This window comes from Salmo salar, chromosome 25 (assembly GCF_965601325.2).
Source record: "Salmo salar chromosome 25, fSalSal1, whole genome shotgun sequence".
Taxonomy (NCBI): Eukaryota; Metazoa; Chordata; class Actinopteri; order Salmoniformes; family Salmonidae; genus Salmo; species Salmo salar.
In genome coordinates this window covers 12,993,456-13,010,666 of record NC_138315.1, presented here as the reverse complement: position 1 = coordinate 13,010,666, position 17,211 = coordinate 12,993,456, and the positions used below count along the sequence as shown (strand labels likewise).

Genomic DNA, 17,211 nt, shown 5'->3' with positions numbered 1-17,211 from the left:
CACCATTAGAGGCTTGTGTTCTGTCCCTGACGGATAAACGCTGTAAATCCCAATTTTGAAAAGAAGAAAGGGAAAGTAAAAGTGGATTAGGAAAGGGGGATGAGGCGGGGGTTTCCAAACCCCCCCCCTCCTATTTCACCATTAGACAGTCAAAATGGATAAAGGAGAAAAACAGCTTAAAGAAACCTCTAACCAGCAGCATAGATAATTGATTTAGGATGTAATGGTAACTGCAAAAGGAACCCTCATCAGGGGGAACAAAAGAGACATCTTTACATTTTTGGTGATTGGACTTTGCCCCCTGGTCTTTTCCAGGGAAAACTCCTCCAAGTCCTATTAGCTATTCTGCAGTTCCATCCTCTGGAGCTGGCCTCTGAAGCGCCTTACAGGCTGAGCCCCAGGGAGACGGCTTGGAGGCAGCTTCAGCACAATGACTAGGAGGTTATGCAACATCAGGATAGAGAATATCCCCCCCACCCGATGCTGTGAGGGGGGACTGGAACAAAAGTATGCCGCCACTCAAAATCCCTGCAAAATGCGGTTACAAACTGCAGCTGTTGTGCTAGCTGAATAAATCGGATTCATCAGAATTAAGAGAGAGAAAATTTGAGACTAATCAAAATAGTTTTTCCTTAATAGTGTGTGATATCCACAATGAAGCGTTCATAGTTTATGTACTACTAGAGAAATCAGACTATTTCCCCATGTTTCTTAGAGGTTACCTTACAATGATCAGTCAAATCATGAGCCCAGAGTATTGGCTGTTGATGATACCCTAAAAGATTATGTATACAGTGCATTTGGAAAGTATTCAGACCTCTTTACTTTTTTCAGGTTGGATAGGGAGCATCGCTGCACAGCTATTTTCAGGTCTCTCCAGAGATGTTCGATTGGGTTCAAGTCCGGGCTCTGGCTTGACCACTCAAGGACAGTCAGAGAGTTGTCCCGAAGCCACTCTTGCGTTGTCTTGGCTGTGTGCATAGGGTCGTTGTCCTGTTGGAAGGGGATCCTTCGCCTCAGTCTGAGGTCCTGAGAGCTCTGGAGCAAGTTTTCATCAAGGATCTCTCTGTACTTTGCTCTGTTCCTCTTTACCTCGATCCTGACTAGTTTCCCAGTCCCTGCCGCCAAAAGATATCCCCACAGCATGATGCTGCCACCACCATGCTTCACCGTAGGGATAGTGCCCGATTTCCTCCAGATGTGACACTTGGCATTCAGGCCAAAGAGTTCAATCTTGGTTTCATCAGACCAGGGAATCTAGTTTCTCGTGGTCTGAGAGTCCTTTAGGTGCCTTTTGGCAAACTCCAAGCGGGCTGTCATGTACCTTTTACTGAGGAGTGGTTTCTGTCTGGCCACTCTACCAAAAAGGCCTGATTGGTGGAGTGCTGCAGAGATGGTTGTCCTTCTGGAAGGTTCTCCCATCTCCACAGAGGAACTCTGGAGCTCTATTTCCAGATCTGTGCCTCGACACAATCCTGTCTCCGAGCTCTATGGACAATTCCTTTGAACTCATGGCTTGGTTTTTGCTCTGACATGCACTGTCAACTGTGGGACCTTATATAGACAGGTGTGTGCCTTTCCAAATCATGTCCAATCAATTGAATTTACCACAGGTGGACTCCAATCAAGTTGTAGAAACATCTCAAGGATGATCAATGGAAACAGGATGCACCTGACCTCAATTTCGAGTCTCATAGCAAAGAGTCTGAATACTTATGTAAATAAGGTATTTCTGTTTCTTATTTAATATATTTGCAAACATTTCTAAAAACCTGTTTTCACTTTGTCATTATGTGGTATTGTGTTTAGATTGAAGAGGAAATGTGTTTATTTAATCCATTTTAGAATAAGGCTGTAACGTAACAAAATGTGGAAAAAGTCAAGGGGTATGAATACTTTCCGAATGCACTGTACATAGTATAATATAGCCTATAGAATATTAGCCTTCCTAATACTGAGGTTGCACCACCTCCTTTTGCCCTCAGATCAGCCTCAATTTGTCGGGCATGGACTCTACAAGGTGTCAAAAGCGTTCCACAGGGTTGCTGGCCCATGTTGACTCCAATGCTTCCCACAGTTGTGCGGAGTTGGCTGGTAGTGGATCTCTACTCCAAATAGCTCGTTCCATCTCATCCCCACAGATGCTCAATTGGATTGAGATCTAGTGACGGGGCAGGCCACTGTAGTAAGCTAAATTCACTGTCATGTTCGTGAAACCATTCCTGGACAATCCTAGCCTTGTGGCATGAGGCATTATCCGGCTGAAAAAATCTATTTGTAGATGGATACACTGCTGCGATGAAGGGATGCTCCTGATCGTCAATGATGTTCAGATGTTCAAATGTTGCCTCACTTTTAACAAGCGGCCTAATATGTGCCATTAAAACTCACACCACACAATCACACCACCACCAGCCTGCAATGTTGACACATGGCATGATGGATGCGTGTTCTCATGTGGTTTCCTCCATACCCTAGTCCTCCCATCAGCGTAAAACAACAGGAACCAGGATTCATCAGACCAGGCAATGTTTTCCCAATTCTCCACTGTCCAGTGTTTTCCTTCGTTAGCCCACTGCAACCACAGTTTCTTGTTTTTTTCTGAAAGAAGTGGGACTCTGTAAGGTCGTCGTCTGCCGTATCCCTTTCGTGTCAAGGTATGACGAGTTGTGCATTCTTTTATGGGTCTTTGGGCACCAATGTTGTACTGGACTGTCAGTTGACTAACTGTAGCACGTCTGTTGCTCTGCACAATTCATGTCAGCCTCCTTTGTCCTTTCATCAATGACCCGTTTTCGACCACTGGCCTGCCGTTGGCTGGATGTCCTTTTGGGTGGTGGACCATTCTTGATACACACAGGAAACTGTTGAGCGTGAAAAATCCAGCAGCATTGCAGTTATTGACACTCAAACCGGTGCGCCTGGCACCTACTACCATACCCCATTCAAAGGCAATTAAATATTTTGTCTTGCCCATTCACCGTCTGAATGGCACACATACAAAATCCATGTCTCAATTGTCTCAAAGCTTAAAAATCCTTCTTTAACCTGTCTCCTCCCCTTCATCTTCACTGACTGAACAGGACTTAACAGATGACATCAATAAGGGATCATAGCTTTCACCTGGATTCACCTGGTCAATCTACACTATATATACAAAAGTATGTGGACACCCCTTCAAATGAGTGGATTTGGCTCTTTCAGCCAAACCCGTTGCTGACAGGTGTATAAAATCGAGCACACAGCCATGCAATCTCCATAGACAAATATTGGCAATAGAATGGCCTGACTGAAGAGCTCAGTGACTTTCAACGTGGCACCGTCATAGGATGCTAACTTTCCAACAAGTCAGTTCGTCAAATTTCTGCCCTGCTAGTGCTGCCTCGGTCAACTGTAAGTGCTGCTATTGTGAAGTGGAAACGTTTAGGAGCAACAATGGCTTACAAAACGGGACCGCCGAGTGCTGAAGCGCGTAAAAATCCTGTGTCCTCGGTTGTAACACTCCAAACTGCCTCTGGAAGCAACGTCAGCACATGAACTGTTCGTTGGAGCTTCATGCAATGGGTTTCCATGGCCGAAAAGCCGCATACAAGCCTAAGATCACCATGCACAATGCCAAGCGTCGGCTGGAGTGGTATAAAGCTCACCGCCATTGGACTCTGGAGTGTTCTCTGGAATGATGAATCACGCTTCACCATCTGGCAGTCCAACGGATGAATCTGGGTTTGGTGGATGCCAGGCTAACGATACCTGCCTCAATGCTTAGTGCCAACTGAGGAGGAATAATGCTCTGGGGCTGTTTTTCATTGTTCGGGCTAGGCTCCTTAGTTCCAGTGAAGGGAAATCTTAACGCTACAGCATACAATGACATTCTAGACGATTATGTGCTTCCAACTTTGTGGCAACAGTTTGGGGAAGGCCCTTTCCTGTTTCAGCATGACAATGGCCCTGTGCACAAAGCGAGGTCCATACAGAAATGGTTTGTTGAGATCGGTGTGGAAGAACTTGACTGGCTTGCACCGAGCCCTTACCTCAACCCCATCAAACACCTTTGGGATGAATTGGACTCCCCGACTACGAGCCAGGCCCAATCGCCAACATCAGTGCTCAACCTTATTAATGCTCTCAAGTCCCCGCAGCAATGTTCCAACATCTAGTGAAAAGCCTTTTGCCAGTAGAGTGGAGGCTGTTATAGCAGCATAGGGGGGACCAACTCCATATTAATGCCCATGATTTGGAAAGAGATGCTCGACGAGCAGGTGTCCACATACTTTTGGTCATGTAGTGTATGTCATGGAAAGAGCAGATGTTCCTAATGTTTGTACACTCAGAGTAAATTCCGGCCTTGCTTCAAGCCAGCAGTTGGCCTATCCTGTGTGCTGCAAATAAATGATCCACATGCAAAAGAAATGCAGGGAATGGACAGATAAAGCATTAGGAACAACTGGTAGACTGCAAGTGACAAAGACTGCAAAAGGCAGCTTATTCCGTGTCACAGCGTCTAAGGCACAATCTGAGCATGTGGCTCCTCCCCCCACAATGAGCACATCAAACTCCTGGGTGTTGTGCAAGGCCGTTAGCTGGGCTTGCCTGGATGGGAGCTCGTCTAGGAAGGCCACGTTCACCAGTTCAACGAGAGTCGGGCCTAGACCATCAGCACAAACAAAGCAGTCATCCATTTCATTGTCATATGACTCCAGGGGACAGTGCACGCGAATAAATGTGCTTCATTAGTATGCATATGTCTTCACATTCTTTATGATGGATTTTGTAAAAAATTAACCATGTATTATCTGTGGGAAAAAATGGCGGCCACCGCCAAGGAATAAAGAATAATAAATCACATGCTAATTCATAATAAACCCTATACCCCACCCCATTTCCAAATATTGTCTTTTGAGATTAATGATAAAACCTGCATGCCACATGCATATGTGTTAAGATAACTTTGTACCGTACAAAAAATATATTGCAGAGAAACTAATAATGAAAAGCTAGCCTAAAAACACTAAAACTATTGATAGTATGGTACAGTAACATTAAGTATTGCCAGATTATCTACAGCAGAACAAACAGACAAAACACTGCAGAAGAGGTCACTCAAAGGTCACTCAAAGGTCATCAGTAAGGAGATGTGAAGAACTAGCCTAATTTCTTAGCAGCCTGCATAATGAGTGACATTGTATATAAACTGCTTAGAAGTTGCTTACCCATTAATGCTTTGGGATGATGACAATGAGCAAAATGGCATTTATAACAAATAAAGAACAAGCAAAGTCTTTGTAGGGATGGGATTAACATTGTCAAACCATCTTCTGATATCTCATCATTTCTAAACATAAACTGTATAGGCTTAATACATCAAGCCATTTAAATTGAGGTCTACAAAGCCAAATATTACCAAGATCACCAAAAAAGTAACCAAGGTCTCTAAGCCTAGTTGGTTTCTGCACATATTTGACTTGGCTGACATGCAGTTTTCAAGTTTCACTGTAGCATTTCAACGATGTGGACGCTAGAGCCTCACCTGTTTTTCTCTGTGTCCAGTCAGCTGTGTAAGGCCATAAAAGGCTACCAATCCTCCACTTGCTATGACAGCAGTTCCTTTGACTGCCTTTCGGAACGCTATGCTTCCTGCAAGACAAAATACAACTTTCACCGAGAAGAAAAAATAAAAAACACACGTCATTATCGGCCTAGCCTATTATCATCATCGTGATCTGTCTCTGAAAGCAGTTTGAATTAGCCTACCCCTTTTTCATTGCTTGTTCAGTTTACTGAAGGTTTAGGAAATTGGCGCTAGTGTTGTGGTCGCTATTCTACCCCGACCAACAGTGGTGGTTTGGTGTGGAACTTTTTCCTGATACCATCGATTTCAACCAGAGCCTGGCCTATTCAACTGTTGCCAAGACAGCCTCCTCATCAGCACCATAAGTTGGAGTGTGCAGCAGGCACGAGGCGAGAAAATCCTGCCATCCAGCTGCTCAAGGAGAAAGCCATGCAGCTTATGCAAAGCTTGAGCCAATTCCCTCATCCATTCTAGGAGACTTTAGAAGGACCGAAATGGAAACACAGCAAATTATGAAGCAAAGATGGAATAACAGTAAATAGAGGCAGTGGCTCAGAGTCAGATACAGTGTTGCCTCCTGATTTCATCTATTTCTGGTTCAAATATAGATCAATTACAATTAGCCTAGTTAAATAACAGAGACGTGATTTGAGAGTAAGACGAAATCGCATCTAATCAAACCCTGTCAATTTGAAATACAAGTAAATAAACTGTCCTAAAACAGGCTAGACCTAAATTCATACAAAGCGCAAACAGTGAGATGTAGGCCTAAATTTGCCTATTTAGATCCTGTTGTCTTCCACTATGATTAGGCTAGCTAGATTAATCATCAACAAAAAGATTCACAAAGGAACTATTGGTTTCCCTGATTTTCAATCCAACAGGCAATTGATTGTGGCATCAAGGCCACCTGCAGCTTCAGAATACATTTTGGGGGAAAAACATCCCAACTAGGAAATATTGCCGCACGACATGAATATGCAGGGCCTCGATACCAGCAGTGTCATTACTAATGTTGCTGCCAATTACAGGGCATGTCATGACACTGTGATTCATGAATATTCATCAGTAACTGATATAGAGGCAGTGCTATGCAAAGGCCTCTGTCCCCCTTTTACTGTCTCATTGTGAATGGTGAACGGGTACCTCCATCATACCATGGCGGCGCCTTCCAGCTGCAAGACAAGCTGTTCCATAAGGCATCGCTAGTTAACAGTATGTTATTTAAAAGTGTATTAAAGTGATGAAGTGCTCTTTGGCTCTAAAGAGCACGCATTAAAGCATATTAAGTAGACATTTAAGCTTGTAAAGTGGGAATGTAGAAATGGAAAGAAGACGTAGGGCAATGGAACGCCTTTAGGGCGAGCCTGCTCGGGAATGTTAAGATTCCTTACAGTTCGTGTGATGAAGTTTGTCAGTTCTATCAACAAATATATCAAAAAGGCTACTGTGGAAAATGTTTAACCCTGAGCTACTAAACTAGCCTAAATGTATGTATCAGTATGCAACCAAATCCTGTATCTTATTTAAAACAGCGTGACCTGGAACGTTGCACTGTAGTAAGAAAGGCAGATAGAGGATAATACGTCCAGTGACGGTTAAGACATCAATAGGTTACCTGGGTCGTTCCATGAGAAGAGTGCCTCTTTTTTTTGCATCCCTTGATATTTTAAGTCGAATTTGTGCGCCAGTATTGAATTTTCTAAACGCCTGTTATATTCAATGAAGTGCCCTTTAATAAAGATCACATGGAGAATGCAATCAATCTGATTTTCATTATGAATAATGACTTGCTAAAGTGTAAAAATTCTGCATTTTGACTTGTCCCTCAGTGCATCCTCTGTGACTTTCAGGAAGATTTGAACCCCTAAATGCCAACATTTCTCCAAGTTTTGTATACCATCATTATAAAGCCCTAGTTATTTTCTTGCTTTTACAAAGTCATTTTTAAAGATAATTATTTAGTTCATGTGATTAGTTGAGTAGTATATATTTTTAATTTAACCTCTTGAGATGGGAAAAATTATTTTTATGAAGTTGAATATGAGCTCTTTATGACAGAACGATAAAATGTGGTGAAATCAAACGTTTTTTTGACCACTTCTAAAAAAAACACAGAATTGGTGGAACGCACCTACTCGTGAGTTGCATGAGCAAGTTGCAACTTGTGTACCCTAAAGACGATTTCAATATAATTACGGCTAGCCTACATCTCCCTTCACCCTGACCTGTGCATAATTCTGGGTGGACACTGGGAAATGCAGGCATTTCCATACTAGCTAGGACATTTACTATGGTAAAGCAATTATGTATTATCATTATCCATTTAGCTAGCTTTGGTGGTCTACTATGGTGGTCTACTAGCTAGCTAGCCACAATAAACAACTGGTTAATCTAGCTAATATTTAGCACTGACACTGACATGGTTGTTATGACAGGGCAGGGCAGCTTCTGTAGCTTGCAGTATTTCTACTCTAGCGAATAATACAGTGTCCCTAGCTAAAGTTAGCGGTAAGTGCAATGACATCTTGACCAACTTAGTCAAAAGTTGTCACCTCGTAGCCTAATGTTAGTTAGCTGAGCTGGTTAGCTAGAGTTACGGAGAGAAAACCATAGGTTCCTAATGCATGTCAAAGAAAATGGTTCAGAATCTCTGGGTGCATTCTGACAAGTGATTATGTATGCTGGTATGTGTATGCCATGGGGGGGGGGGGGGGGGGGGGGTCTTGTGCTAAAAATGAATGAACTTACAGTTCTTCTGATGTCTCTGGCAGCTATCAACCTGCACAGACCCCAGGATCAACGATTGCAAATCGTGAAAACAACAACTTCAGAGCCCAGTACGTGACTGGTTGCTAGCAACAACCTCTTGGCAGTCGAACCAGGAAGTAGATTCATATAATGAGCATCCCAGTAAACCAATCAAAACAGAGATAAGAGAGTGTTGTCCAATCATGATTGATCCTATTTTATATTGGAGAGTAACTGCACACCACTTGCCTCAGACCGACCCTCTATGTGTGCAAGTAGACTACTGTACAGTAAGACCATGTCCATGCGTGGTGGTCTATTTGTGACAGAGGCCCGTTTAACAGATGTTGACCTTGTCAGGGCTAGCGTTCAGATAAGCAGTGATGATGGCTCATGGACAGCACTTGTTTCAGCACCTTGGACAGATCTCTCTTCTTTTTGTTTTTTTGTTTTACTGTGGATGACAACGCACACTTTTTTTCAGCACCATGGACAGCAACTTTTTGTTTTTACAGTCTGTCTAGGGGCAGAACACACCCACGCGTGCACGCTCGCACACACACATTTGACAAGGATTAGCAATGTCAGTCTAAACTCCATCCACCCCAGACTTAATAGCTATCATTTTTAGAAAATATATTTGCTCTGATTTGATTATATATGATTAGCTCCCCACGTCCAAATGATTGTCAATTAATTGTGCATATAAATGAGGTACTTGGTTATTCTACAGTAAAATGGGCAATTAAATTGCTAATTGTATTTTCATTTGAAACTTTAATTGGTAAATGGATAACAGTAGATTAAAGAATAGCAGTAGGCTAATAATGTACCGTAACAACTGAGACTTTCAGGATAAAGTTGTTGGACTCATCCTTGTTAGAAAAATACAACGTGCTTGTTGTTGTAACATAATGGTGCTGGCTAATAAACTACGTGGCATTGGGTAAAAAAGGAAAATGTTTCCTTGATTTAAAAAAACAACACTGCTTAATAATATGGGAGTATCTGTAGGTATATGCAATACCTGAAATGTTCCCATTTTGTAAGGTCCAACTGTCATAGGATGCCGAGCATATGATCATTTGAGAAACTTTGCAATTGACTCACCGTACAAGAACACCTGTAATTCACTGTACCTGACGCCCTTTAGGCCTACAACAAAGATAGAAGGTATTTTGTTATTCTGTTTTGAACACATACTATGGCTATCTACTTTTTTCAGAGGGTAGATTGGATGAGACATAGATACCATCTAGTTTTTCCAGGCACTCCCTGCGAATACAATACGGTTTAAAAAACAATTTACTTGACTAACCTAGACTCATACAGGATCGAGGTCTGTGGCTAATAACTTTTGAAATTCCACTGAGCAGGAATACAGTGAAGTCTGCATTTACAAAACATTAGATTTTCCATGTCGGTATAGGTGATTTTATATGCTCCTAAAGCGTACTGTTGTAGCCTTAGTTCACTCAAGTCAGTGGTAAATAGGGATTGGATGATCTATGGGTGATGAACAATAGTGTCCTCTAGAGGTGAGTGCAACCAGGAAGTGTTGTTTGGGTTCTCCCCCCACTGTCCATTAGTTATAACTACGTTATGACTATAACAGAGCTCACTGATCATGGACTGTGCGTTCATAATCCCATGGAAATATGGACTTAGATGAAGACACAGGCTATGTGTTAGTGAGTACAAGACAATGTAATTGTTGGCCTACAGCCTACTAATTTCCCTCTCAAAGCTGCATAGGTTTGTGCCAGAATATTCACGCCCTATTGTCCTTAGCCTCAGTGGCAGATCCATGCTACCAAAATCAGCAGTTGTGGAATAGGCCTACACTCTTAGAAAAAAGGGTTCTGGATAGAACCAAAAAGGGTTCCGTGTGTGCTTCATATATGACACCCCTTAAGGTTCTTCTATAGAACCCTATATGGAACCCATGGGTTCGATTTGGAACCAATGTTGGTTCAGTGAAGAAGAACCCCTGATCAAAGAACCCCTGACCCCCTGAACTCCACAAAGGGGTTCTATATAGAACCCTTAGGGGGGCCATATTTGAAACAAGAAATAGAACCCTTGGTTATACCCTGAAGCTTTTTTCAAAGACTGTGTAGTGGATACACATGCAAGTAGGTCTGAACTAAAAACCAGCAATACTGTTACAGCACAATAACAGTAGGGACAAGACTATTACTGGAGGTCTGTTGACTGTGTCAAAGCCGTCGTTTGTCAAAGCCGTCGTGTGATCTCCCTATTGCGTTTCCCTTTCTCGGTGAAATCGGCTCACCCGTGACAACTGGCTCTCCACACTTAATAATGAGCCCTGCCCACGGTTCTATAGTCTGCTCGTGAGCAGCAGAGAACATGACTGACGGCTTGTGAAAAAGGTAGACCACACACTCACGCGATTATGGATTTGCTGGAGTCCAATTGAAATCAACTACTTGAGTTTAAAGATAGCCAGGAATAATATTGACCCACCGCCCACTAACCAAACAAAGTGGTGAACCGCTCTGGAGGCCACCACTAGGCTGATTATGACATGCATGGATGAACAAATCACTGCCACTATAACATTATCGAATGTTGAGCAAATATTTCACTTGGCAAAAAAATAAGGCATATACGCTATTCGTGTTCAAAAACGGCTTATACGCGTACTTACATATTTCAACAGAGCTTTACCTGTACAATTCGTGTAAACCTCTGTGACCTGCTGTGCGTCGTTCCTAGGCTCTTTTGAATACCTGGCTGCGGCTACGAAATACCTAAGATTTTACACCTGGCTGGTTGAAGCTAATGATGAGAATAATGTGCAGCACAAACAGGTGATGAACTCAGTCTAAACAGAATGACCCAGTAAAGCTTTGCTTGACTATATATAGATATTTACATTTCTGTTCATTAACCCGTTTTCCATATGTCAATAATGTTTTCCTATATATTTTATGGTATACATTCACTAAGGAGAGCCGTCTCAGGTGTACATATACACAGGCTATGCAACGGACTCGGCGTGTTGACTGGACCATGTTCCAAAAGAGATTGGTGCAGGTCACCGGCGACGCAGATGACGTTAGGATGTGAAACACGTGGGCTGTGGTGCCCAGAGCTCACATAAACAAAGGCACATTGGCAGACGGGGTAGTCGATGGTTGTATTGCGCGCAGTGCTCTGAGGAAGTCGTATAGATTGCTTGGTATTGTAGGCTATACTCTCGCTCACACGTTGGAGCTTTTTACAGAATTGAAGAAGACTATCTACATGCTTTATGCATGGATTGACAACCACGTTTCTGGTGTGAAAGAAGGTAGGTTGGTTTATTTTAATAAGCGTTATGTTTATTTTAATACGCGGGTTGTGTCTGACTTTTTAGTTGTGACATCTTGCTTTGTAGAAATGATTGGGAGGCATCGAAAGAGTTTTTCTGTAACAGTTTATTTCTCAGGAATTGTGTCCTGTTGAGCGTTGTTACTTTACACGTTGGGAATGGTACTTATGGATTTACAATTGTTACATTTTACATTGATTGTTCATCGTTACTTTGGAAAGAAGTTGCGAAAGTCATTGACGTCAATACGGTGGAGGGTGGATGTTCAGCGACAAAACTTCAAAATTCTTCATTCAAAATGTCATGCGTGTGTATGACATATAACGGGCAACTGCGAAGCACTGTGTGATTTTAAAGCTCATCCATGCGGTTTATTATTTAACCTTTGTCAATTAGGCTATAGCCTAGGCAATGAGGTTCGCATAAGTAAAAGCATAGTGAACGTGTCGGGATATTGTGCTTAATTGCTTAACGTGTTTCTCACGGATTCTCGGAGTATACATTGACTTCTCTGATGGCATTGCGTTTTCTAAGGGAATATAAGTAAAATGTATTATTTCTTTAGGGGACGATTCCAGAAAAGAGACGCTTTCTTGAATCCTGACCCCATACACCTCCAGACAACATTGTCCATTTCAAGTGTCACCGAAAAACAGTCCCAAGACGAAAGGTAGGAGAGCTTATTGTACAGTATATAATAAAGAAGGATTATGAATAGATCCGAAGTATTCCGAAATTGTCCCGTTTAAAACAATGCGATTTAAATAAGTTCTCTGAACATAACATCAGATCCGGATCAAAAATGATTTAGAATTATTGTTATGTTGTACATTATATGGCATGTCTATACTTTGTAGCTTGTAAATGGATTTTAACATCAACATGATGTCACTTTCGTTTTCAGCCATGCCCTGCGTTCAAGCTCAGTATGGGTCATCACCGCAAGGAGCCAGCCCCGCTTCTCAGAGCTACAGCTACCACACCGCTGGAGAATACAGCTGCGACTTCTTAACACCTGAGTTTGTTAAGTTTAGTATGGACCTGACCAACACTGAGATCACAGCTACTACTTCTCTCCCTAGTTTCAGCACGTTCATTGACAACTATAGCACCAGTTACGACGTTAAACCGCCCTGTCTTTATCAAATGCCGCATTCTGGAGAGCAGTCCTCCATCAAAGTCGAGGACGTCCAGATGCACAGCTATCATCAGCAGAGCCATTTGCCACCTCAGTCGGAAGAGATGATGGCCCACTCCGGGTCAATTTACTTCAAACCCTCCTCACCTCACGCCCCAACCACACCAAACTTCCAGGTTCAGCCCAATCACATGTGGGAGGACCCTGGGTCCCTCCACAGTTTCCACCAGAACTATGTTGCTGCGACCTCTCATATGATAGACCAGCGCAAAAACCCGGTGTCAAGGCTATCACTATTCTCCTTTAAACAGTCCCCTCCTGGTACCCCTGTGTCGAGTTGCCAGATGCGATTCGATGGTCCTCTGCACGTCTCCATGAACCACGACAACCCAGGGGCACACCGAGGCTTAGACAGCCAGAGTTTCGCGGTACCCAGTGCTCTAAGGAAACAGGCTGGCTTAGCCTTCCCTCACTCCCTTCAGCTCGGCCATGGACACCAGTTGATGGACAGCCAAGTTCATTCGCCCCCGTCCCGCGGATCACCGTCAAACGAGGGTCTGTGCGCAGTGTGTGGGGACAACGCTGCTTGCCAGCATTATGGAGTGAGAACCTGCGAGGGTTGCAAAGGATTTTTTAAGGTAAGCTTTTGTTGATTGTGAATTATGCAACTCAATTATTACAATTATTAATTGTATTATTCGGCCTGTTATTTTTTGTAAGACAGTTGTCGTATTGGTAGGCCTGTTGTTTTTCTGTCAGACAATTGTCGTGTTGTTATTTTAATATTTCCCGTCTTATTGGTGTTGGGAGTATGCCTAGTAAACCATTATGCCTAGTAAACCATTATGACAATTGTAATAAAATGTGGATATCATTTTCATCAAGTCATTAAAAACTCTCAGTGTTGTGAGCTCTTTTTGTGATATGACAGTCATCTCTGGACTAGGAAGTGTCACAATATTCCCCATGGTAAAATTAAATGGTCACTTTATTTCGAACCCCTGTTCAATGGCCTAATCTTACCTCTTTAAATAGAGGTGGTCTCAGAGGGCCGTAAAAATATGAATGCCCACGGATTTGTATTTACTGAATGTCTACCTCTTCGGTTCCTCGCATATATAACAGCCCACAACTGGAAGGATGGAAGTGCTGTTACAATATCAATCATCCTATATAGCGCAGCTCAATGAGTGCTAGCTTTGTATTCATTGTACAGGCGCTGATGTCCATGCTAAACGCCTGTTGTCTTCACCTTTGCAGCGCACTGTTCAGAAAAATGCTAAATACGTGTGTTTAGCGAACAAAAATTGTCCTGTCGATAAACGCCGAAGAAACCGTTGCCAATACTGCCGTTTCCAGAAGTGCATGGTTGTCGGAATGGTCAAAGAGGGTAAGGACATACTGTGTTCACTTTGATTGTTTGTGTCCGTGCATGGCCATAAAGCACCTGTGGTCCTGCGCGTAAAGTTTGCGCGTTAAGCAAGTTTCAACTTTACGCACAACAATCAAAGTTAAATACAATTCTATATTTTCTCTTGTCTTCCTTTTAACACAGTTGTCCGGACTGCTAATCTAAAGGGTCGAAGAGGCCGTCTTCCCTCCAAACCTAAAAGTCCCCAAGACGCCTCACCACCCTCGCCGCCTGTCAGTCTCATAAGTGCCCTTGTTAGGTCCCATGTCGATTCCAACCCGTCCATGTCTGGCTTGGACTATTCAAGAGTGAGTTTACCATTTATTTCCCTTCAATAAATTGTGTATGAACATAAACACTGTGTTGCTGATTTATAATATAATTACAGTGAAAATACAACGTTTGAACAAACCATGTCTGGATTTATTTGATCATGTTTCGATGTGCATTTGTCACACAATTTATGGACTTCAAAAGTTGTGTGCAAGACAGGTCTGGATTCAAAACTTTGTCCGTCTTTAAAGGTGGCATATTTTACTTAAGTAAATCGCTTTGAAACGGAGAACTCAATAAATAGAAGACATGAATTTAATAGTAAGAAAGCACTCCCCTCCTAGAAATAGGCTTTGCAATTTCACGGGTTATATATTTTAAAAGGACCTCATTAAGCCCTGTTGAAATTAAATTCCAGTTTCAGGCTAACCCTGACTACCAAATGAGTGGAGACGACACCCAGCACATTCAGCAGTTCTATGATCTCCTGACGGGTTCCATGGAGATTATCCGAGGTTGGGCGGAGAAGATCCCTGGGTTTTCTGAACTTCCGAAGCAGGATCAAGATCTCCTCTTCGAATCAGCCTTTCTGGAACTTTTTGTTCTGCGGCTGGCATACAGGTAAGCCTCTTCGTAATTATGAAATAACCTCGACTATAATAAAGATCCACCCCCCTTCAAGCTCCGTTGCTTTGGTTTTTATTAGCTACCCAATAATTAGGAGCCTCTTAAATCCCCATTTATTGCTCAAAGTAATTAATGACACTTTGTTATTAATTGCAGGTCCAACCCAGTGGAAGGCAAACTCATTTTTTGCAACGGGGTGGTCTTGCACAGGCTGCAGTGCGTCCGAGGGTTTGGGGAATGGATAGACTCGATTGTGGAGTTTTCCTCTAACCTGCAGAGCATGAACATCGACATATCAGCGTTCTCCTGCATCGCCGCTCTTGCTATGGTAACAGGTGAGCAAATATAGGAAATATTTCAATTTAATCCCTCTCCCAAGTGTTAGACTGTTTAAATTAATTTCTTATATTCACCTTTTGGTAATTATGTTTTATTATTTTCATGTTACAGAGAGGCATGGGCTTAAGGAACCCAAGAGGGTTGAAGAACTTCAAAACAAGATAGTGAACTGCCTCAAAGACCAAGTGACATTCAATGGCGGAGGCTTGAATCGTCCGAACTACTTGTCAAAACTTTTGGGAAAGCTCCCTGAACTTCGCACGCTCTGTACACAAGGTCTGCAGCGTATCTTCTACTTAAAACTCGAAGACTTGGTTCCTCCGCCAGCAATAATTGACAAACTTTTCCTCGACACTCTACCTTTTTAAATGGACTTTAAAACGGACTTTTAATGAGACCTCAAAGAACTTCCACAGACTCTGTTTGAGTCAGCCTAACACCTTTTTTTAGATTTTAACTCTGAATATTTCCAAGCTCCCTAGTACAATCCCCTACATTTTGATCAAGGATCCATGAAATAGATACAAAGAAGAGTGAGAAAAAAATTGGCCTCAGAAAACCCACTGATGTTTGATTTTTTGTATAGGCCTAATCCCCAGTATAGCCATTCGGGGAAAGTCTCCAAGGCCAATTCACCGACCATGTTAAAAAAAACTTTCTTGCAACTCTTAGCCTATTCCTTGTTGTTGACCAAACATCTGTTCCATTGATAACGCATACTGATATGTAATATATTTCATTTATATATATGCACATATATGATAGATTATGTGATGCGTCCAATGCGTCAATTTATAACACGTGTAAAAAAGTTCGTTAATGACAAAATGCCATTTTTCTTTTATGACTTGTGCCTATATGTGTTTCTGTCAGGATCCCAAGAGGTATGGAAGTATTTCGAAAAGACGACGCATGTTGTAGGTTTTATAGGCACTTGCTGTCGAAGAGATGTCTATATTATATACCGGACACTATGTAGTCTGCTAGATTTTTATAAAGATTCGTAGTACTGGCACACCTTTTATGTATGACGCATATGTGAACAAGTATCTCCATCTGTATAGATAAAGAGGGACCCATGGTGTTTGTAAAACTGTCAGACATTCCTTGTTTGTATGTGTTGTAAGTATCGTTGCTGTTGAATATAAACGTTTCTATATTTATGATTTTATTGCCAAAAAGCTACATTAAGCATGGAGCAGTTTAAATGATTTCAAACCATCATATTTCATGCTGAGCACGTTGTCTATGTTTTATGTCTTATAGACGTCTAGATAGTTATAATTTCACACGTTAGAAAATGAACAATTCGTCCTATATAAAAGATAAATAAGTGTGCGGTACATCCTTTGCCTTCATGGTGTGTTTGAGTAGGCTACTGCAATGCATTCGGTGCCGAATTCCAAACGTTTAGAGAGAAAGAGATATTTAATGTTTACAAATAAAACTTTTAAATCATTTTTTCTTGCGAAACAATTTCTCATAATTGAGTTTCCTTTACAAATAGTCTACAGGTGCATCTAAATGAAATGATTTCATCCCAAATTAATTGAGTGAATTGTTGCTCTCCTGTAAATATAGTGTACATTTTGACCAAATTCTTTCTCGGTATGTCTTATGGAATATTTTGTTTGTTTGTTCAGGCTAAGCAGTAATACGGTGTTACCAGTTAGGCTGGGATTACAGTGAAATAACGTACAATTTACATTCATGCAAAAAAATTCGTTTATCAAAAATAGATGACCCTCAGTAATTGGCATGAATGC

At 41.9% G+C, this 17,211-nt stretch overlaps 1 protein-coding gene and 1 pseudogene across 1 annotated transcript; one reads left to right on the top strand and one right to left on the bottom strand.

Annotated features, from left to right (window-relative positions):
- LOC106586077 (glycerol-3-phosphate dehydrogenase, mitochondrial-like) overlaps positions 1 to 4,679 on the bottom strand; it is a 72,430-nt pseudogene extending 67,751 nt beyond the window's left edge.
- Positions 4,680 to 11,462: 6,783 nt separating this feature from the next.
- LOC106586168 (nuclear receptor subfamily 4 group A member 2) lies at positions 11,463 to 16,921 on the top strand. The gene is made up of 8 exons (XM_014173101.3): positions 11,463 to 11,636; positions 12,223 to 12,327; positions 12,562 to 13,433; positions 14,056 to 14,185; positions 14,351 to 14,514; positions 14,898 to 15,100; positions 15,263 to 15,441; positions 15,557 to 16,921. The coding sequence occupies exons 3-8, from the start codon at positions 12,564 to 12,566 to the stop codon at positions 15,811 to 15,813; spliced, it is 1,803 nt and encodes a 600-aa protein (XP_014028576.1). The 5' UTR covers positions 11,463 to 11,636; positions 12,223 to 12,327; positions 12,562 to 12,563; the 3' UTR covers positions 15,814 to 16,921.
- Positions 16,922 to 17,211: the final 290 nt, after the last annotated feature.